Source organism: Ranitomeya imitator, chromosome 2 (assembly GCF_032444005.1).
Source record: "Ranitomeya imitator isolate aRanImi1 chromosome 2, aRanImi1.pri, whole genome shotgun sequence".
NCBI classification, from domain to species: Eukaryota; Metazoa; Chordata; class Amphibia; order Anura; family Dendrobatidae; genus Ranitomeya; species Ranitomeya imitator.
This window is the reverse complement of record NC_091283.1, coordinates 415636140-415659715: the sequence shown is the minus strand read 5'-3', so window position 1 is coordinate 415659715 and position 23576 is coordinate 415636140. Positions and strand designations below refer to the sequence as shown.

The following is a 23576-nucleotide window of genomic DNA, read 5'->3' as shown; positions in this document are numbered from 1 at the left end:
AATCATGTACAAACCCCCAACATTGTGAAAACTGGAAGATGAACCAGACAGGGTCATATACCAGAAGTCTATTTCTGCCCACTGCAGTTAGTTAGAAAATCCTAATCCTCTTTATTTTATATTAATTTTGTACAAAAAACATTTTAAAAGGAATTTTACAATCCCAAGAAAAATAATTTTCACTTTCCCAATCCCCTGCCACCTCTATGCCGCTGCTTTTCTGGTTCCCTGCCGATCTCCAGCAATGATGTCCTGCCCTAATGAAGTCCCTGCATTGGGTAGATGTCATCTTGAAATGGCATTACAGGTGTCGGGAGAACAGAGACTGGCAGAGAACAGGGGAGTGTCGGTACAGGAACGGCAGGGGATTGGGAGGTACACCCCTCTAAGCAATCTAAACCCTTATAATTTATTTTATGTCTGCTATAAATGACTGCCTACAATTACTGCCCTACTGAGGGATTCTGACCTTCGGATATAGATTTTTGAAGATCCAATGCACCAAATATATAAAAGGGTTTTCCTGCTCCGCTCACTTTCACATGGAGAAGTTAGTGGGGTAAGCAGCCTCACGTCCACCAATATCTGCTGGGACATATGCCTGGATGAGATCGGCCACTATCTCACATCTCTCCACTGTTAATTAATGAATGAGACAAATGCACGGTCGACAGGTATCACTAGACTTTACATCACCCAGCTGACTCACCGCTTAATGCAAAAGTGAGCGGAGCAAGAAAACTCTTCAATGTTCCCACACAGCCACAAAATGGCTACTATTCATGTCAGGCCTTTATGACCACATGGCATCTATCAGGAAATAGAAAAGGACATTATCCCTCAGTAGTGCAGCATCGCGCCTAACAGGTTTTGGACCTGAACCCCTTTAAGATTTCCATGAAGGGTAGAACTTGGCACAAAGCTCTTAGATGTTCCACTATACAGAGCTGATGTGGAGGAAGACGAGAGCTCAGGCACCACCTGAGCATATAGAGATGGGTCAAAATAGAGTTCTAAATAAGGAGCGATGCGATGACAGCTCTACAAGACAACGAGCTGCTTGTCATCTCGGGGGCTGCCAATATTTTGGATGTTGACATTAAGGAGTTTTGTGTCTAACAACGTTAAATTCCACAAACGAGGCCTAAAAAAGCCACAAGTGGGAGCAGGTAGAGCTAGGAGACCAGGTCCTTTATCTAATGCCTCCATCATCCTTAACGGGGTAGTATGAAAATTAAAAGAGAACACTGATCACTTTGGGGTTCGGAGAATTAGGGTCTTCAGAAACCCCGTCGTGAACAAAGCAGAGGTGCACATGCTCTACTTCCGCTCCACTCATTGCCCATGGGACGAGTACAGCACTCCACTATCTTCGGCAGTTCCTCAGACAAGTAATGGACAGGAGGTTGAGCATTCGCAACTTGGCTCTATTCAAGTCATGGCTCTACAGAGCAAGGTTCTTGTAATTCTCGAGCCCCATCCTCAGAATTACAAGGGGGTTCAAGTGGTCAGACCCCTAACGAACAAACAAATTTTGCTTCTGGGAATACCCCTTCATTGGGCCCAGCTTGAGTCTTCTTGCCATGTAAGGCCCCTCTCTTGCCCACAGCTATAATACATACAGTGCACAGGGATGCCAGGAGGAGGCAGCATATGGCACACAGTATTGGATCAGCTTGGCAGGCATACACCAAGCATGGTGGCCAGGGATATAAATAGGGGGAGGCTGGGGAGGAAATGTACCCTGCTCACCTGTAGCGGCATCACTTCATTGGTAACTAAGAAAAGAAGTAGATGGAAATCGGAGATGATCTCAAGGAAGATGGCCGAAGGATTTTGGGAGAGATACGTCGCCAAGCTATGGAAATCCTGCACATCAGAAAGAAGAAAACTCATCAGCAACTTCAGAAGTGTAGGGATTATAGCGACCATTATACTGACAATAACAACAATGCTGGAACGACACGCATAGGGGGCAGTGCAGATTAATGGAGGCAACTGCAAGCAGGTGGATCTGGTGTGGGGACACTTTCAGGGGTCATGATGTGGTGGTCTCTGGTGCTGCCGCTCAATCCCTTTCAAGCAATACTGGGAATAGCCACAAATGTGAGAGCCAGACCTCCACCGATTAAGTTATAGTTGCCTTTCCTTTGCTATCAATAATTAAGGGATACCTGGGATTATAAAAACATGGTGGTCATCTTCGAAAAACTGCATCGTCCCTGCCCACAGATTGTCTGGTTTTGCAGCTCATCTTTAATGAATTCAACAGAGTGGAGTTATAATACCAGGCAAAGACAACACAGACAGGGGGTGCCGTTTTTGGAAAAAGGCAGCTACATATTTCTCATCCTGGACCATCCCTTTTAATATATTAAAAGTCACATCTCGAGTTCTATGACCCATTACATAATTCCTTTAACCCCTTCATGAACTTGGGATTTTTCGTTTTTCCGTGTTCGTTTTTCACTCCCCTCCTTCCCAGAGCCATAACTTTTTTATTTTTCCGTCAATATGGCCATGTGAGAGCTTATTTTTTGCGGGACGAGTTGTACTTTTGAACGACATCATTGGTTTTAGGATGTCGTGTACTAGAAAGCGGGAAAAAAATTCCAAGTGTGGTGAAATTGCAAAAAAAGTGCAGTCCCACACTTGTTTTTGTTTGGCTTTTTTGCTAGGTTCACTAAATGCTAAAACTGACCTGACATTATGATTCTCCAGGTCAGTACGAGTTCATAGACACCTAACATGACTAGGTTATTTTTTACCTAAGTGGTGAAAAAAAATTCAAAACTTTGCTTAAAAAAAAAAAAATTGCGCCATTTTCCAATACTCGTAGCGTCTCCATTTTTCATGATCTGGGGTCGGTTAAGGGCTTATTTTTTGCGTGCCGAGCTGCCGTTTTTCATTATAGCATTTTGGTGCAGATACGTTCTTTTGATCGCCCGTTAATGCATTTTAATGCAATGTCACAGCGACCAAAAAAACGTAATTCTGGCGTTTCTAATTTTTTTTCTCGCTACGCCGTTAAGCGATCAGGTTAATGCTTTTTTTTAATTGATAGATCAGGCGATTCTGAACGCGGTGATACCAAATATGTGTAGATTTGATTTTTTTTTTATTGATTTATTTTGATTGGGGCGAAAGGGGGGTGATTTAAACTTTTATATTTTTTTTATTTTTTTTAACTTTTTTTTTTTTTTTTTTTTTTTTTTTTTACTTTTGCCATGCTTCAATAGCCTCCATGGGAGGCTAGAAGCAGGCACAGCACGATCTGCTGTTCGCTGCTATGTAGCAGAAAATCAGGTGTGCTGTGAGCGCCGACCACAGGGTGGCGCTCACAGCTACCGGCGATCAGTAACCATAGAGGTCTCAAGGACCTCTATGGTTACCATTCTGAAGCATCGCCAACCTTCGATCATGTGACTGGGGTCGGTGATGACGTCATTTCCGGCCGCCCAGCCGGATGCGGTAGTTAAATGCCACTGTCTGCGTTTGACAGCGGCATTTAACTAGTTAATAGGTGCGGGCAGATCGCGATTCTGCCCGCGCCTATTACGGGCACATGTCAGCTGCTCAAAACAGCTGACATGTCCCGACTTTGATGCGGGCTCACCGCCGGAGCCCGCATCAAAGAGGGGCTTCTGACCTCGGACGTACTATCCCGTCCGAGGTCAGAAAGGGGTTAGCGGCTTTGTGACCATTAATATTCTAAATATATTTACTGTAAGTGGTATATTAAATGACTGCGGGTGAGCTGAAGTACCATAACTGCGCATCGACAAGTGGGGGCACTATTTCAGGTAAGCATGCAGGCTCTTAATATCATATAGCCTCGGACTCATTAAGTTTGCTAACTTTAAATATACGAACATCTGAATAAAGACCACCCTGACCATGAAGTGTAATGTCACCTGAGATTACAGGAGAGGATTGATATCTATTTTTATGCATGTCACAAAACAATGGGGGTCTCACCTGGGTCTCCCCAAGGGATTCTCGGTTTTCAATGGGAAACAAATTGGAGGTGGAGAATGTATATACTGGATCTTTTGGGAATGTGGTCGTGATCTGTGAAGTAGAGAGAATACAAACTGTTAGGGATACAAAAAGCTGAAGAAGAGAGAAGCGCAGAAGACATTTCTCACACACACACAATGTTGTGTATATGTAAGCGCGGCAGATCTCTAGGATATTTGATAGATATTTGTCTCACCTCTTGGACGCACAGCACGTGGCGAGGCAACCTCTGCCTCCAGGAGGCGTGTAAGAGCAACCAATCATATCTGTGGTTTACTCTATTCACTTCAATGGGAGTAATGAAGAAAGAAATCTCTCCATTCATATGCCCCTTTACCAGGCAGAATGTGGGTTAGAGACCTCCAATTATGGAGAACGATGCGACTCCCAGGAGGTGGTACCCACATCTATACACAGTTATAGCATATCTGGGGTATAAGCTATAGATTCAAATGAAAAACAGGCAGCACTCCATCTTACTCAAATGTGCAGGGTTTATTAGACCCACATGTCTATACCACAACGTTTCGGCTCCAAATGAGCCTTTCTCAAGCAGTGGGTAAGCTATTCAGGTGCATATAAATACATTTCCAACCATAACTTGCCTTAATGAGCCATTAGTGAAACAGTGCATGTGTTCATGATTTACATATTGATCCTACTAATTGACGTTATAAAGTGCCAAAGTGCATCATACAGTACTTCCCATATTTGTGCTTTTATATAACATAATCTTATATTCCACATCTCATACCTCCGGAGCAGCTATCTGGTAATGGAGGACGTCTTCATATTATTCGGCGTTCTCTAAGCGCAACTGCGCATGTCCGCTACGTCACAATACTGTGTCTGACCGTAGACCAATCAGCCAGCGCCTGCGCATTGGCACTCTGTACCGCCACCCTTCATTAGAAGGTCAATCCTCCACAGACCGGACGGCGCCTGCGCATACTGCACTCGTAATTCATGGCAATAACCTGTAATAACCAGTACTGAGTTCGGCCTCTCTATAGCCATATTTGTTCTAAGTAAGTCCTCCTCTTTTAGAGCATACCATCTCCATATATTTATGCCATATAGACATTATAGGTGCATAAATTCGCCCTGACTCTCCAGACCTGGCCTGCAATAAGCCATAGTCCGGGGGTCATACAGTCCCATACCCAGTAGCAGGCTAACCCTCTCAGGCCAGCATGCCCTAAGCTTAGCCTGTAATAGGCGACAGCACCTATGTCTTGGCCTTTAAGTTCTATTAAGGTACAGATTGTATAAAGAAGTGAAAAATAAGAAATAAATTATTTTAGAATGGTTTTATCTGCTTTTATTAATTAATCCACGGTCTACCACAGTACTGGACAAAAAGATAATATATTACATTATTATAACCATCTTTAACATCTGGCATGTATCCATGTGTCCTCCATATCCATATGCTGCCCCTCGGTGGTACTTTGCTCTCATCACATGGAATCTAAATAAAATTAAAAAATGCAATAGATGTTATATCACATTATCAAAGTTAAAAAGCAAGTAATCACATTACTGGATCAAAGGGACCAATAACTATATTACAGCATAATTCCATTAAATGATTGTATGTATTTTAAAATCAGCGTTCAATCCTCCTGGTCTCAGGGTGTTTAATTCATAAATCCACATAAGTTCTTTTCTCTTTTTCTTCTTTTCTCTCTGATATTAAAGAGAAAAGAACTTATGTGGATTTATGAATTAAACACCCTGAGACCAGGAGGATTGAACGCTGATTTTAAAATACATACAATCATTTAATGGAATTATGCTGTAATATAGTTATTGGTCCCTTTGATCCAGTAATGTGATTACTTGCTTTTTAACTTTGATAATGTGATATAACATCTATTGCATTTTTTAATTTTATTTAGATTCCATGTGATGAGAGCAAAGTACCACCGAGGGGCAGCATATGGATATGGAGGACACATGGATACATGCCAGATGTTAAAGATGGTTATAATAATGTAATATATTATCTTTTTGTCCAGTACTGTGGTAGACCGTGGATTAATTAATAAAAGCAGATAAAACCATTCTAAAATAATTTATTTCTTATTTTTCACTTCTTTATACAATCTGTACCTTAATAGAACTTAAAGGCCAAGACATAGGTGCTGTCGCCTATTACAGGCTAAGCTTAGGGCATGCTGGCCTGAGAGGGTTAGCCTGCTACTGGGTATGGGACTGTATGACCCCCGGACTATGGCTTATTGCAGGCCAGGTCTGGAGAGTCAGGGCGAATTTATGCACCTATAATGTCTATATGGCATAAATATATGGAGATGGTATGCTCTAAAAGAGGAGGACTTACTTAGAACAAATATGGCTATAGAGAGGCCGAACTCAGTACTGGTTATTACAGGTTATTGCCATGAATTACGAGTGCAGTATGCGCAGGCGCCGTCCGGTCTGTGGAGGATTGACCTTCTAATGAAGGGTGCCACTACAAAGATGGCGGTACAGAGTGCCAATGCGCAGGCGCTGGCTGATTGGTCTACGGTCAGACACAGTATTGTGACGTAGCGGACATGCGCAGTTGCGCTTAGAGAACGCCGAATAATATGAAGACGTCCTCCATTACCAGATAGCTGCTCCGGAGGTATGAGATGTGGAATATAAGATTATGTTATATAAAAGCACAAATATGGGAAGTACTGTATGATGCACTTTGGCACTTTATAACGTCAATTAGTAGGATCAATATGTAAATCATGAACACATGCACTGTTTCACTAATGGCTCATTAAGGCAAGTTATGGTTGGAAATGTATTTATATGCACCTGAATAGCTTACCCACTGCTTGAGAAAGGCTCATTTGGAGCCGAAACGTTGTGGTATAGACATGTGGGTCTAATAAACCCTGCACATTTGAGTAAGATGGAGTGCTGCCTGTTTTTCATTTGAATCTATGGACTAAGGAGAGCCGGTGGACGGGCTACCTGGAGGCTTTGCACCCTGAAGATAAGTTAAACGTTGTGCTGTTCCGTTTTTTTCTATTATTATGGGGTATAAGCTATAAATTCTTAGGGTGAGATTGAAATCACCCCTTTAATGCAAGGAATAAATAGTGTCATGTAAAAGTTTGGGCACACAGTCAAAATTACTGTTATTGTGAACAGTTAAGCAGGCAGATCATAGTGTGCTCAGAAAACTTTAACCAAGGTTTCAGAAATTAAATAGCCTGTTACGATTTTGGCTTGTTCACCATCAGTGTTCTGAAAGGCTGTGTGATGCAAATTTAGCAGCCTTATAAAAACCCAGCCTCCTCAAACCTTATACTAAAAAAACAGCAGCCATAGGTTCTTCTAAGCAGCTGTCTAGCAATCTGAAAATGGTAGGGGCCGACAAAGCAGGAGAAGGCTATAAGACGATAGCAAAGCATTTTCAAGTTGCCCTTTCCTCAGTTTGAAATGTAATTAAGAAATGGCAGTTAACAGGAACAGTGGAGGTCAAGATGAGGTCTGGAAGACCAAGCAACATTTCAGCGCCGCTCATAGGAATGCTAGAGAGGCAAATTCGTACCCCCGCTTAACTGCAAAATACCTTCAGAAGATTTAGCATACTCAGGAGTTGTGATACACTGTCCTACTATTCAGAGACACCTGCACAAATATGGCCTTCATGGAAGAGTCATCAGTAGAAAACCTCTCCTGCGTCCTCACCATAAAATTCAGGGTCAGAAGTATGCTAAAGAACATATAAACAAGCCTGATGCATTTTGGAAACAAGTCCTGTGGACAGATGAGGTTAAAATAGAACTCTTTGGTCACAACCATTAGGCATAGGGGTGGATCAATCATGCTTTGGGGTTCTGTTGCAGCCAATGGCACAGGGAACAGAATGGATTCAATAAAATTTCAACACAATCAGTAAAAAAAAAAAGAAGCTGAAGTTGAAAAGAGGATGGCTTCTACAAATGGATAATGATCCTAAACACATGTCAAAATCCACAATAGATGACCTCAAAAGGCAAGCTGAAGGTTTTTCAATGGCCCTCACAGTCCCCTGATCTGAACATTATTGAAAATCTGTGGCTAGATCTCAAAACAGCAGTGCATATGCAAGACGACCCAGGAATCTCACAGAGCTGGAAGATTTTCCAAGGAAGAATGAATGAAAATCCATCAAATAAGAAATGAAAGACACTCATCTGGCTACAAAAAGTGTTTACAAGCTGTGATACTTTCAAAAGGGGTGCTACTAGGTACTAATCATGCAGGGTGCATAGGCCCATTTTCCTTTTTTTTCATTTTTAAAATGTAAAAGATTTAAATATAAAAGGAAACGTGTCATCTTTAACTTTTAGCCCTTTTAGAGATCATTTCATCTTCAACTTGCTTGACCATGGGTGCCCAAATTTTTAAATGTCACTGTAGTTTAAATGGTTATTCCAATAGGTAGACCCAGCAGTCCCTAAGAGAACGATTGAAGCATCACTTTCAATTTATTTATACATTTCCAGAAGGAATAACCGAAGTAGCACAACAAAAGATGCAAAAATATTTACTGAAACAGACATGTCCAGAGAGCTGACATATTTAATATAAAATCACGAGACTAACTCATAAAAAATACTTTAAATGCCATTTACAAATTTTACAGAGCAGGAAACAAAAGTCTCCCCACATTGTCAGTCTATATTTATATGAGCTGTGTGCAGAATCTAAGAGATGTAGCTATACACAGATGACAGGGAGAAACATATCACCAGCAGGAGGATGAGGAGACTGGCTTAAGCTGCTCATGACTTAAAGGGGTGTTCCATTGTTAAAGGGAACCTGTCACCCCTTTTTTTTTCAGATTGATATATAAATTCTGTTAAATAGGGCCTGCGCTGTGCGTTACTATAGTGTATGTAGTGTACCCTGATTCCCCACCTATGCTGAGAAATACATTACCAAAGTCGCCGTTTTCGCCTGTCAATCAGGCTGGTCTGGTCAGGTGGGCGTGGTGACATCGCTCTTTTCTTCCCCAGCTTTCCGTTGGTGGCGTAGTGGTGTGCGCATGTCGCAGTGACGAATCCACTGCGCGCACGTGAAGAAGCAGCGCGCGATCTGGGCTATTACCCCCTGTCATCGGTGGGGGCGGCCATCTTCCTGGGGCCGCGCGTGCGCAGATGGAGTGCTCTGCTGCACGGGGCTTCAGGAAAATGGCCGCGGGATGCCGCGCGTGCGCAGAAGAGATCGCGGCGGCCATTTTCCCAAAGCCGAGATGCAAATTCGGCTTTGGGAAAATGGCCGCCGCGATCTCTTCTGCGCACGCGCGGCATCCCGCGGCCATTTTCCTGAAGCCCCGTGCAGCAGAGCACTCCATCTGCGCACGCGCGGCCCCAGGAAGATGGCCGCCCCCACCGATGACAGGGGGTAATAGCCCAGATCGCGCGCTGCTTCTTCACGTGCGCGAAAGTGGATTCGTCACTGCGACATGCGCACACCACTACGCCACCAACGGAAAGCTGGGGAAGAAAAGAGCGATGTCACCACGCCCACCTGACCAGACCAGCCTGATTGACAGGCGAAAACGGCGACTTTGGTAATGTATTTCTCAGCATAGGTGGGGAATCAGGGTACACTACATACACTATAGTAACGCACAGCGCAGGCCCTATTTAACAGTATTTATATCTCAATCTGAAAAAACGGGGTGACAGGTTCCCTTTAAGCATTAATGACCCAAAAACTACCATCGTTAAAAATAACAAGATCGTCATCTTTAATGTACTTCATCCTTACTGATTTTCTAATTTGTTTGTTTAAATGTGATTGCTTTATTTTTGATTGTTAAAATTATATAAAATTCAATAAAAACTACAGTTATATATATAAAAATAAAATATAAGATCATTATTACTTATCTGCCACATCAAAAATGCTTCTCAGCTGACACTTGCTGGTCCTTGTTAACATGGCAGAAATGCCAAACTCACAGCTAGAGCACAGCTAGAGCACGTGACCACTATGGCCAATCATTGGGCTTAGTGTTCATGCCAAGGTAGAGGGCAATAGACTGTTGAGCCGGGCTGCAAGAGTGCAAACACTGCAACAATATCAAGAATCTGGCCAGTGACATCGAGTCTACTGAAACTTGCAAATATGCAGTGGATATGTTCATTGGTGGCGTTACAATTATTGATGGAGAATACTCACGTCAATGATCAAATACTCGACAGGTAGAGGCCGCGCTAATTGTGTAATTTCATTACCAAACTTGTCAATGTCCTGTGAAGGCAAAATACTGTAGTAAATTACAAGGGTAAGTTATAGATATAGATAATAATAATCTTTATTTTTATATAGTGCTAACATTCTGCAGCTCTTTACAGTTTGCACACATTATCATCGCTGTCACCGTTGGGGCTCACAATCTAAATTCCCTATCAGTATGTCTTTGGAATGTGGGAGGAAACAGGAGTACCCGGAAGAAACCCATGAAAATACGGGGAGAACATACAAACTCTTTGCAGATGTTGTCCTTGGTGGGGTTTGAACCCAGGGATGCAATTCTAACCACTGTGCCACCGTGTATATACTTTGGAGAGGTCATTTTCATACCTTCAGGAACCTTAAAGGGCCCTACTAGCTGTTTCCCCATGATTACGGCCCAAAACATGACTCCTCCACCTCCTTGCTGACTATGGGCATAAAAGGAGATAAACTCAGGGTGTGGCCACCATCTTCCCCTGACCTCAACCCTATAGAGAACCTTTGGAGTATCAAGGTGGGAGGCAGTTAACATCAAAACAGCAGCTCTGGGGGGCTATTCTGACTTCATGCAAAGAAATACAAGCAGAAACTCTCCAAAAACTCACAAGTTCAATGGATGCAAGAATTGTGAAGGTGATATCAAAGAAGGGTCCTATGTTAACATGTAACTTGGCCTGTTAGGATGTTTTGGAGTTAAATAGCTTTTTAGTTCAGTGAATGTGACCTCCTCATGCTGCAAATTCCACAAATGAGCATTTTCAGTTCTTTAAAACATATCAAATGTTTAGAAATTCTACTGTGCCTAATAATTTTGAGTTTTTATTCATTTTGGAGATTATACTGTTATCATTGGGAGGTTTCTTCAATAAAATTCAATGTATACTCTAACGGGTGATGACTTATTAGACTGACTGTCATTTACACCGACCATTTAGGAAAATCTGAGAAAAATGTCATTTGCATAATAATTTGGAACATGGTGTGTATGTATATCTATCTACAGTATATATATATATATATATATATATATATATATATATATCTATCTATCTAGGCCCACTGCAACCGTTTCTGCTTGTGAACACTGTTTAGGGGTGGCCAAATAGTGGGTTTATGCACCACAGCAAGCCTTTGAAGGATCCTACAACTTGAGGTTCGAGGGACTCCAGAGGCACCAGCAGCTTCAAATGACTGTTTGCCGCTTTGTAATGGTATTTTGGCAGCTGCTCTCTTAATTCACTAAATTTGTCTGGCAGAAACCTTCCTCATTATGCTTTTAACTGCATGATCTCTGTCTGTGCTCTGGTTCAATCACAAATCTCTTCACAGTATGATGATCACTCTTAAGCTTTCGTGAAATATCTAATGTTTTCATACCTTGTCCAAGGCATTGCACTATTTAACGCTTTTCAGCAGCAGAGAGATCCTTTTTATTTCCCATATTGCTTGAAACCTGTGGCCTGCTTAATAATGTGGAACATCATTTTTAAGTAGTTTTCCTTTAATTACAATCACCTGGACAACTAATTATCACTAGGGTTGAGCGAAACGGATCGTTCATTTTCAAAAGTCGCCGACTTTTGGCAAAGTAAACCCGACCCGATCCCTGTGTGGGGTCGGCCATGCGGTACGCGACTTTTGCGCCATAGTCGCGTTACGTATGACGCGCTTGGCGCCATTTTTTTCAGCCAATGAAGGGGCGTGGGCAGAGTGATGACATAGGTCTTAGGGGCGTGGACGCCTATCGCCATGTTGTCGCTTGTGCGCTGTAGCGATTTGCACTGTGTAACACCAGATTTTCAGGAGAGGAGGAGAGGGGGAGAGGGAGAGAGGGAGAGAGGGAGAGAGGGAGAGAGGGAGAGAGGGAGAGAGGGAGAGAGGGAGAGAGGGAGGGAGAGAGAGGGAGAGGGAGAGAGAGGGGGAGGGAGGGAGAGGGAGAGGGAGAGGGAGAGGGAGAGGGAGAGGGAGAGGGAGAGGGAGAGGGAGAGGGAGAGAGGGAGAGAGAGAGAGAGAGAGAGAGAGAGAGAGAGAGAGAGAGAGAGAGAGAGAGAGAGAGAGAGAGAGAGAGAGAGAGAAAAAAAATCCCATTGGCTTTGCATTGGGTTTCGGTCGATCCCCGACTTTTCGCGATAATCGGCCGATTCCACTCGACTCGACTTTTGAGATAGTCGGGTTTCGCGAAACCCGGCTCGACCCTAAAAAAGTCAAGGTCGCTCAACCCTAATTATCACGTGTTTAAGATTGATTTCAGTGATCAATTGAGCCCTGAGACGCAATACCATCCACGAGTTTATTTGAAAAACAAAACAATTAAATCTTTATGACACATATCCAATTTGCATAATAATTTGGAACACACTGTATATCTATCACACATACTTACACATTGCTCAAAAAAAAGCAAACTCTAAAATACCACATCCTAGATATAATTCAAAATCAAAGTGGAAAATCAAATTACAGGCTGATCGAATATCAGTGGAAATGCCTCAATACAAGGAAATGATGCTCCGTAGTGCATGTGGCTTCCACGTGCCCTTATGCCCTCACTACAATGGCTGAGCATGGTCCTGATGAGGCGAGGGATGTTTTCCTGAGGGATCTCCTCCCAGAACTGTATGAAAGATTCAGTCAACTCCTGGACAGTCTGTGGTGCAACATGGTGTTGGTGGATGACACGAGACTTGATGTCCTGCTTGTGCTCGATTGGATTTAGGTCTGGGGAATGGGGAAGGTCAGTCCATAGGATTAATGCCTTCATCATACAGGAACTGCTGACATACTCCAGCCACATGAGACCTAGCACTGTCATGCATCAGCAGGAACCCAGGGCCCATGCACCTGCATACGGTCTTACAGCAGGTCTGACGATCTCATCCCGATACATAAGGGCAGTCAGGGTTCCTCTGGGTAACGCATGGAGGGCTGTGCGGCTCTCTAGAGAAATGCCTCCCCACACCATTACTGATCCACTGCCAAATCGGTCATGCTGCTGGATGTTGCAGGCAGCAGAACATTCTCCACGGCGTCTCCAGAATCTTTCATATGTGCTCACTGTGAACCTGCTCTCATCAGTGTAGAGAACAGGGCAGCAATGTCAAATCAACCAGCCTTAGTGTTCTCAGGAAAATGCCAATCGCCCTACACGGTGTTGGGCTGTAAGCAGAACACTTACGTGTGGATGTCAGGCCCACATATCACCCTCCTGGAGTCTGTTTCTGATGGTTTGAGCAGACATGAATGTTAGTGGCCTGCTGGAGGTCATTTTTCAGGGTTCTGGAACTGCTCCTCCTCTTTCGCCTTGCACAAAGGAGGAGGTAGCGGTCCTGGTGCTGGGTTATTGCCCTCCTACAGCCCCCGCCACGTCTCCTCGTGTACCGACTGGCCTGTCTCGCAGTTGCTGCTCCATGCTCTGGATACTGTGCTTACAGACACAGCGACCCTTCTTGCCACAGCTCGCGTTGTTGTGCCAACCTTGGATGAGCTGTACTACCTGAGCAACTTCTGTGGGTTGTAGACACTGCCTCATGCTATAGTACCTCGAGGGGTGGGAGCAATGACAAAATTTAAAAGTGACCAAAACAACAGCCAAAAAGGATCAGAACAGAGAAATGGTCTGTGGCTACCACCTGCAGAACCACTCCTTTATAGGTGTCGTCTTGCTAATTGCCTATCATTTCTACATGTTGTCTGTTCTATTTGCACAACAGCAGGAGAAATTGATTCACAATCAGTGTTGCTTCATAACTGGCAAGGTTGATTTCACAGAAGTGTGATTGACTTGGCGTTTCGTGTTGTTCAAGTGTTATACATACATACACACACACACACAAACGTCATGTGATTGAATATGTGACATGTAATGTTGCACTTTTCCTGCGGAAGGATTTCCTCCATAGGGCAGGAAAGTCCAGTGGAGACAAAAACTTTAAGAGACTCGCCCCTCCACCCTTTATAAATGTCCTCATCATGACACTAACCTTGTAGAAGACATCAGGGACATACTGCTCACTGCTTGACTCTTTGGCATAGCCCAGCTCTGGGGCATCTCTACAGGGCAAGAGGCACTCGTCCCGTACTAGCGCCATACATTGATTCGACACCTGGTATCCCTCAAAGTGCACTTGGTTATCTGGTCCACCTGAAAAATTACAAAAAGAGAGATATAACTGTCGCAAACACAGGATATAATAGTGTAAAGTGAAAGCATCCGGTGGGATATTCCAACAGTTTACTCCGGATTACAGGAGAAGTGGTTGAAGACTACCTATACTATATGGCAGAGGCCTCCAACTTGTATCTTCCCAGCGGTTGTGAAACTACAATTTCCAGCATATTCCCATTATTTCATGGTTGCATCCCAAAACCTGCATTCTGAGAGACATACATTTTTTTTTTTTAATTTTTCCTTTATGTAGCCACATGATTGTAGGCCAACTTCATTAGTGGCCAAAGAAATCACTGGCCAAAGGCAGTCGATGCATGTCATTCAGGCAAAGTATTCATCTATTGGCAGAATGAGGGTCTGGCTCCTGTATAAATTTATGGTCTTACCTGTCGCCACTACAGTCACAAATTTTGAACCAAAGTGTCCATCTGGAGACAGTCGGCAGTGGTTTGGGTGTTGGTTTTGGAAGAAGCCAGCAGTGATGCATTCTTCTGCACTTAGGAAATATGAATCCTGGCAGGAAAGAGAACGCAGTCGAGTAAGGCACTCATACAACTAATGTTTCATCCAAGCTCAGCAGAAGCTCAACATTTCTCATCCCTTATTATAGTCAGTTAAGTATCAGAAAATTGATACAGTGACAGATAGAAACCCATCTCCAGCAGAGGGCAAAGGAGACAGGCTGAATATGCTTAAGAGCAACTTGATGAGACTCCTGCCCCTCTGAACAGCCAGGAGTATAATTGGAAATGTAGTTTGCATTACATGAACCATATACGAGGGCAAGAAGGACTCAAAATAGCAACATCCCAGAAATGGCACATCAACTAAGACAGGTATACACAAGAAAGATATCTGACCCTTCAACAACTGATATTCCGAAACATGAGAGCACTCGAATAAGTGTTGGTGCACCTATAGCGGTGGTGTTCGGATGAGAGCTTACCTTGTTCCTACTGTACCGGACAGTACCTTTTCTAGTATCTTCAGAAACCAGGTCTGTGAATATCCAGCCAACCTGCAAAGACACGAAATAGTGAGCTGCTCTGTATGTGCATCATCACTGCAACCAACTTGGATAAATCCTTAAATGTAGATGTATGAAATCAGAAAACAGCTCCACCTTTCTTCATGTTAATTATTGTTCCTATATCATGCCAGAACGGAGAGCAACTAACAAGATACAGCCTCAGGGGACTTCAGCCATCTGTAGTACGTACCCCTGAGTGGCTGGCGTGTAATGCAATGCTTGGAAATGGGAAAAAAAATACATATAATATGCGGCTCCACCTCCCTTAGAGGTGGAGCCGCATATTCATGACTGAAAATGAGCGGTAACTGTGACCACTCAATACAGGAAGAAGATGCAGCCGGGAGAAGCAGGGACTGCAGGGACCGCGCCAGGAGTAGGTAAGTATACGGGGAGGGGAGCGCTGCGCTATATTTACCTGCTCATCGCTCCGGTGCGGCTCCGTCTCCAGCGTCCTCTAGCAGTGACGCTCAGGTCGGAGGGCGCGATGACGTAGTCAGTGTGAGCCCTCTGCTGAGCGTCAGTGCTGGAGACGGAGCCGCGTGAGGGGCAGGTAAATATTGAAAGCGCCGGCATCCTGAGCAAGAGAGGTGAGTATGTGTTTTTTTTTTTCATTGCAGCAGCAGCATTCTATATGGCACAGCTTTATAAGGAGCATCTATGGGGCCATAATCAACGGTGCAGAGAAATATATATGGGGCACAGCTTTATAAGGAGCATCTATGGGGCCATAATCAACGGTGCAGAGAAATATATATGGGGCACAGCTTTATAAGGAGCATCTATGGGGCCATAATCAACGGTGCAGAGCAATATATATGGGGCACATCTTTATAAGGAGCATCTATGGGGCCATAATCAACGGTGCAGAGCTGTATATATGGGGCACAGCTTTATAAGGAGCATCTATGGGGCCATAATCAACGGTGCAGAGCATTCTATATGGCACAGCATTATAAGGAGCATCTATGGGGCCATAATCAACGGTGCAGAGAAATATATATGGGGCACAGCTTTATAAGGAGCATCTATGGGGCCATAATCAACGGTGCAGAGCAATATATATGGGGCACATCTTTATAAGGAGCATCTATGGGGCCATAATCAACGGTGCAGAGCTGTATATATGGGGCACAGCTTTATAAGGAGCATCTATGGGGCCATAATCAACGGTGCAGAGCATTCTATATGGCACAGCTTTATAAGGAGCATCTATGGGGCCATAATCAACGGTGCACAGCATTATATATGGGGCACAGCTTTATATGTAGCATCTATGGGGCCATAATGAACGGTGCAGAGCAATATATATGGGGCACAGCTTTATAAGGAGCATCTATGGGGCCATAATCAACGGTGCAGAGCATTATATGTGGCACAGTTTTATATGGAGCATCTATGGGGCCATAATGAACGGTGCAGAGCATTATATATGGCACAGCTTTATGTGGAGCATCTATAGGGCAATAATGAACGGTATGGAGCATCTATTTTTATTTTTGAAATTCACCGGTAGCTGCTGCATTTCCTACCCTAGGCTTATACTCGAGTCAATAAGTTTTCCCAGTTTTTTGTGGCAAAATTAGGGGGGGTAGGCTTATACTCGGGTCGGCTTATACTCGAGTATATACGATATATATATGTTTACTCTGAGAACTGATAATGAAGCCTACACACCGTTGTGATGGCGTACCTAAAATAGAGCCAAGTGCTTCAATGAACCCAGAGCTGTCCACATATACAAGGGAAGGAAATACATTGCACTGTTGGGAATTTCTTTGCTTTCCCTTTGAAGGTCACATTCTTCTATGATTACACCATTTTTAAAACTTAAAGGGCTTTTCCAGTTTTGGAAGACCCCTGTACCCATGACCGCAGCTTGTTTTAAAAACAAACTAACTGTGCTTTACTAACTCTCCTGGGTCCAGCACTGAGTTTCAGCATCTGCTCCCAGTGTCTGTAGTGCTGACTACACATTGACAACACTGCAGCCAATCAGTGAGCTTATTGGCTTTGAACAGCTCGTACACTCTAGTTGGGCCACTGAGCTCAGTGATTGGCTGCAGCATTGTGCATTACACCGCAGATAGTCATTGGGTTCCAACCTATGGGGAACCCCACCCCTAGGAGCATAGTTTACAATACTTCACAGTCATGCTTTTCTCTTGCCTTTCTTAATCCGAGCTTGGCTGCAATCTCATCCACCACTTTGGCTTTTGGATCGTCGAGCAGCTCCAGGCTGTTCTGTGTCCCGATCTGAAAGTGAAAAACAGAGATGGATAAATGCACATAGACTGCGATACGTACAGAGAGTATCAATGCAAACTGGGGAGCCTTTCACTAGACAGACCACTTTTTCAAAAGGGTTATCCAAAATGTAATCATGTAAAGGAATACTCACCTCACCGATTCCCTGCCAGTGAGTGGCTGCAGAAGTCATAAGTCTCAGGGTCGGGATAGAATATCTGCAGCAAAAGTAGAGGCCAGCGGAAGACTCGGCATTGTCAGAACGGGTCGAGGAAGCAAGCACTGTTTTTTTTTGTTTGTTTTTTTATTTTAACCTCTTCTGCTCTTTTTGTAAAAAATATTCCCATTTGCAAAAAAAACCCATACCTGTGGCGGTTCATAGATGGCGGCCACCTCAGCCCGAATGCCTAATGGGATGTCCTTGTGTTCAGTGTAACGGCCATACAAGTAGCCTATGCGCTGGTTTCCAGTTTTGCGCCAGAAGTCCAGGAAGCGATCAGCAATAGTGTGATTTTCAAACATAATGTTGTCCACATGTCGGTATTTCTACAGGGAGACAAGAAATTGTAAAACTTAAGAAGAGCCAGTATCAATATTTGCCTTAAAACAAAAAATGAGAAGCCTCCAACTATTGTTCGATTCCCATCTGTCACAGCTGCAAAAGCATTTGTAGCTTTGCCACTTTTTAACCCATAACTCAAGAAGCTGCAACTTCCCAAAAGTCTGATACATTGTTACTACCCCCAAAAAACCTAGTACCCTGATTCTCCAAGTCAGCACGATAACGACAATTTCCATATACCGTATTTTTCGGACTGTAAGACGCACTTTTTCCCCAAACAATTTGGGGGGAAAATGGGGTGCGTCTTGTAGTCGGAATACACTGTGTTCCAAATTATTATGCACAAAGAGTTTAGGAGTGATAAGGTTAGAATTTCTTTGTTTGTCATTTAAACTCATTGATGGTGATGTGTGTCAGGGCTCTTTATATCACTGAAAACAATTGCAGATACCTGTGCAAATTAGTTTGGCAGGTGTGTCCAAATAAAGGCAAGACTACTTAAGAAGGCTGTTCCACATTATTAAGAAGCCTACATTTTTGGCCAAAAGGGAAAGAAAAAGAATGTGTCTGCTGCTGAGAAGCAACAAATTGTGGAGTATTTAGGTCAAGGCATGACTACAATCAACATTGCCAAGACACTTCATCGTGATCATCGCACAAGAAGTATGTAGCCGATTCCCAGCACACACGTGTGCGTGCTGATAAGGAAAAATTGAGGACTCTTTCCAACAGGCAATTGCGTAAGGTTAAAAGAGCAGCTGCAAAAATGCCTTGTCATAGCAGCAGACAAGTTTTTGAAGCTGCTGGTGCCTCCAACGTCCCCAGAACAACAAGATGCAGGGTCCTTCAGAGGTTTGCAGCTGTGCGTAAGCCATCCTGTCGACAACCTCTATCCACTGCACACAAGCAGAAACGGCTCCAGTGGGCCAAACGATACATGAAGACTGACTTCCAAACTGTTGTGTTCACCGATGAGTGCCATGCAACGCTCGATGGTCCAGATGGATGGAGTGGAGGATGGCTGGTTGATGGACACCCCATGAAAACACGGCTAAGGCGCCAACAAGGAGGAGGTGGAGTAATGTTTTGGGCTGGAATCATGGGGAGAGAGATTGTCGGCCCCTTTATGATCCCTGAAGGGGTAAAGATGAACTCCATAATCTATGTGGAGTTTCTAAAACAACACTTCCTGCCATGGTTCAAGAGGAAGAACCATGCTTTCCGCAGCAAGATCATGCTCATGTCTCATGCTGCAAAAAACACATCTGCATCTCTGGCTGCTATGGGCATAAAAGAGGACAAACTTATGGTGTGGCCACCATCTTCCCCTGACCTCAGCCCCATTGAGCATCTGGAACATCATGAAAAGGAGTGTCTATGATGGCGGGAGGCAGTTCACATCTAAGCAACAGCTCTGGGAGGGTATTCTGTCCACATGCAAAATAATGGAAGCCGAAACCATCCAAAAACTGACAAATTCAATGGACAAGAGAGTTCAGAAGCTTCTTTCAAACAAGGGGTCCTATGTGCAAATGTAACATCACCTAGAATAAAGTTTTCACTTGAAAACTATTTGATTTCATTTTGTAATAAGCCAATAATGCTTACAACTTCACAATTGACCTTTTTTGTTCAAAATTAAATAAAAAAGGTTGAAAACTCTGCTGTGCATAATAATTTGGAACATGCATTTTGAGTGTTTATTTTATTTTTTATTTTTTAAAAAGACACAGTTTTCATAGGCAGTTTGTTCCAAAACATTGCAATTATACTAGAATAGTAGATGACTGGAAAATAACAATGACTGCAATTCAGATAGGTAATTTAGAGAAAATCTGATGAAATATTATTTGCATAATAATTTGGAACACAGTGTATACTTACCAGTAGTGTGGCGGCAGCAGGAGTCAGGCGATTATGCGGGGGTCCCCCCACCCCCCTGCACCACAGAACACCGCTGAACCAGCCTGGGATGGGATTTCCCAGAATCCACCGCATCGCAGCAATGGATGTGTGGGGTTCCTCCGGGCTTTCATAAAATGCCGGCGGAGCCCCTGCAGCACAGAGCACCGCTGAACCAGACTGGGATGGCAGTCATATCGCCATAGCACCGAACACCCCCTATGACCATGCCCCACCAGCGCTGCCAAACTCAGTCAGCGGTAAGTTGAATTTGGACTGTAAGACAGACCCCCATTTGACACATTCAATTTTTTTCCCCTGTTTTTCTTCTGAAAATTTGGGGTGCATCTTATGGTCCGGTGCGTCTTATAGTCCGAAAAATACGGATTTTTGATTTATTTTTTTTAAAGCAGGAAAATAAAAACATCAGAAATGTTACAACAAAAAGAAAAGAAAAATAACCTCACACATGTGGTCCGTGTCCCAATTTTCTGAGACCGTGACTTATTTTTCTGTTGATGGATCAGTGGGATAGCTCTCTCTCTCTCTCTCTCTCTCTCTCTCTCTCTCTCTCTCATTTTAAGTAGATTATCTGACCACAGACAAGGAGGATACGAAATGTGCTTTTTCAAATTTTTTTATTTTCGTACTTGGACAATGGGGTTCATTGTTGCAGCGTTTTATTTTTTTTAAATGTTTTAACTAATATTTACGTATTTTTTAGTTGCCGTAGGAACATGTGCTGTACACTGCCATACCAAAGAAATGTACCAATGTCATGATGAAACATCACTCTGCTTCATAGAAGCATCCAGCTGTCACAAACAGACGTCCACACCACTTCAAACCATTTAAATACTGTTGTCAGAGATTGTTAGCTACATCATAATGACTAAACAGCAGCAAGCCGAGCTGACTCCAATCACTACTTTTAGAGGAAGGTGCTGCCTGTGTGACACAGACGACACTTGCCATGTATGAAGCAGTGTCAACTCCTGAGTCCACTCCATACACCGAGATCTGACAGGTGATTTGTCCTTTCTTACCTGTCGGTTGAGTGTAATAGCGCTGGGCTGACATTTAGTACAGATTCCTTCTGGCCATGGTGGGTGACCTTCACAGCCTGATTTAATCTTGCAGCTGATATTCTCCAAGGCCACAAATTTGCCCCTGAAAATAGTATCAGTTAGCATAAGAGACATTACAAAGCATCACGTTAGTGTAGTCACCCCATGGAGTGGGCAGGATAATCCATCAGCAAGTAAGTCATGAATATACAGTATATTAGTTTCAAGTATCATTAAATGTGGAAAATAAATATCACCATTTGTTCCAATTTATTCTCATAAAAAAAACATGATAAATATGTAAAGGTTTCTTCTTTAAGTATTCCAGGCGATCAGTCTTTTCCTCTTACTCTTTCTATTAAACCTCCTATCTATAAGGCAACTAACTTCAGCAGGAGCCTCTCCCCCATTGCTCTACCTGCAGCAGGAGCTTCTCCCCATTGTTCTACCTGCAATAAGTGACCAGGAAGAAGGTGGAAAGGTAAAAATAAAAATGTGCATTTGTCTCAGGCAAAGCCCCATGTATGGACAAACCACTGTGGCTATATAGACAACTAAGAATCAGGACAATCCAGGGAAGTGCTAAAGATACTATAGTTTGCAAACTGAAGATGTTTGCAGGAGTGGACCCCTAACTGATCACACGTTGATGGCCCACCCTAAGAAAAAAAGTACTATTGAGACAATGATATATTGCAAATAAACCCACTTAAAAGGAAACACAGGCAAAAAGAAATATATCCATTAGTCACTTTTATATCGCATGTTATGATTACAGAAGAGGAGGGAAATCTTCTTGTGTATTTTCTATGGTTAATGTGCCTTTGCATTCAGCTCGGCTCCCCCTTCCCAGTGGCGTATGAGATATCTGGACTGCAGAGACTCACTTATCTGCTCCTCCTGTCAGCTTGCGGATGTAGGCATGGAAGGACATGTGTTTCACTGGGGGCTCCAGATGGTTGAGATAATCCTCGTCGAAAGGCTGCAGGACAACGAAGTGTTAGCTGAGGGGATAATTCACGTACTCCCACCAAACTGAAACACACTAATGTTTCTATGTCGGCATCCTCACCTCTAGCGGGACACAGTGAACGCATTTACCCAGCGGACCATGGCGACATCTGCAGGGGGAAGGAATATAAAGCAACATTACAGCAGGGGTAGCTAGAAAAAAAATCCATTAAGATCACTTGCAGGAAACCACATTGTGCAGGGGTCTGTAGTGCAGCCGCATTCACTTCGAGGGACCAATATATCCCATGCTAACAAAATAAACATCCATAACATTAAATGATGGCGTTACCACTTTAAGGGCTATGTGGTGTCATTATAGCAAATTATATACTAAAATATTAAGAGGGTTAAACTATTGAATGTAATTGCATCCTCCAAAGCCCTCTTCAGTAAAAGGAGGGTCTGAGGTCACTTTCGTCATTTCTCTTGTACCACTGGCGCACCAGGCCACCCACTGCGCAGGAATTTGCAATAAAGCGGAATTCAGGAGAATGGAGCTGTACTGCACTGCAAAGCATAGTGGATGGCAAAAATGTGCAGTCAATGATTTGGAGAAGCCAAAGTGCACGTTCTGAGGACTGATGGGGTCCTGGAAGTAATGGCGTAATCACAGCAATATGCCATCACTTGATAGGAAAACCTGTCTAGCCTATACCACAGCACTTATGCAACATGATGCATGCTGCACATAAAGGTCGATATACCACGCCTGCGAAACGTACAGCTGGGCGTCTCTGTTCCTGTAGATCTTTCCCTCTTGTTTGTTGAGGTACTGGTCAATGTCGTCTTCCACCACTAGGGGCGCACTTGACGGCCTGGAAGACAGACTTGATGCAGACGTATCCATAACTTCCGATGAAGGGCCAGCAGCGCTAGATGGAAAGAGGAACAGCATGTCTCCATGTCTACAAGGGAAGCAAACAGAGAAGTAATCAGCCGCGGCCATTTATTATTTATCTAGAGCAAGAGGTGTCAGGTGAAGAGTCGGGAATCGCCTCCTGCGCTGACGATCACACAGGGCGGACTGACGAGCCTCATATTACACTGCCTGATGAGCGCTAATACCAAGTGCAGACGTCCCAGCTGAAAAATCCGGTGTGCTGACGCTTTTATAACCGCATACTTTATTTAGCCAGGGAAAATTACCGTATTTTTCTGACTATAAGACGCATTTTTGTTCCCCCAAATTTTGGGGGAAAGTGGGGGGGTGTGTCTTATAATCCGAATCTCTGTGTGCTGTAGAGGAGGGGGAGCAGCTCTGGAGTGGTGTCAGGGGGCTGGAGTGGGCTGGCTGCAGGCAGTGGCGTATCCAGGGGGGGCAGCCGGGGC

The 23576-nt window shown here is 43.6% G+C and overlaps 1 protein-coding gene across 1 annotated transcript in view; it reads right to left on the bottom strand.

The window, feature by feature from the left end:
* The window catches only part of NPLOC4 (NPL4 homolog, ubiquitin recognition factor), a 64413-nt gene that overhangs the window by 20222 nt on the left and 20615 nt on the right, over positions 1-23576 (bottom strand). Inside the window, exons 4-15 of the mRNA XM_069750751.1 lie at positions 22970-23152; positions 22306-22354; positions 22121-22215; positions 21213-21336; positions 18069-18248; positions 17625-17711; positions 15372-15443; positions 14812-14938; positions 14238-14398; positions 10201-10272; positions 3979-4071; positions 1753-1869 (exon numbers count right to left, since the gene is read on the bottom strand). Coding sequence (XP_069606852.1) covers positions 1753-1869; positions 3979-4071; positions 10201-10272; positions 14238-14398; positions 14812-14938; positions 15372-15443; positions 17625-17711; positions 18069-18248; positions 21213-21336; positions 22121-22215; positions 22306-22354; positions 22970-23152 — 1360 coding nt within the window. The remainder of the gene's footprint in view (positions 1-1752; positions 1870-3978; positions 4072-10200; positions 10273-14237; positions 14399-14811; positions 14939-15371; positions 15444-17624; positions 17712-18068; positions 18249-21212; positions 21337-22120; positions 22216-22305; positions 22355-22969; positions 23153-23576) is intronic.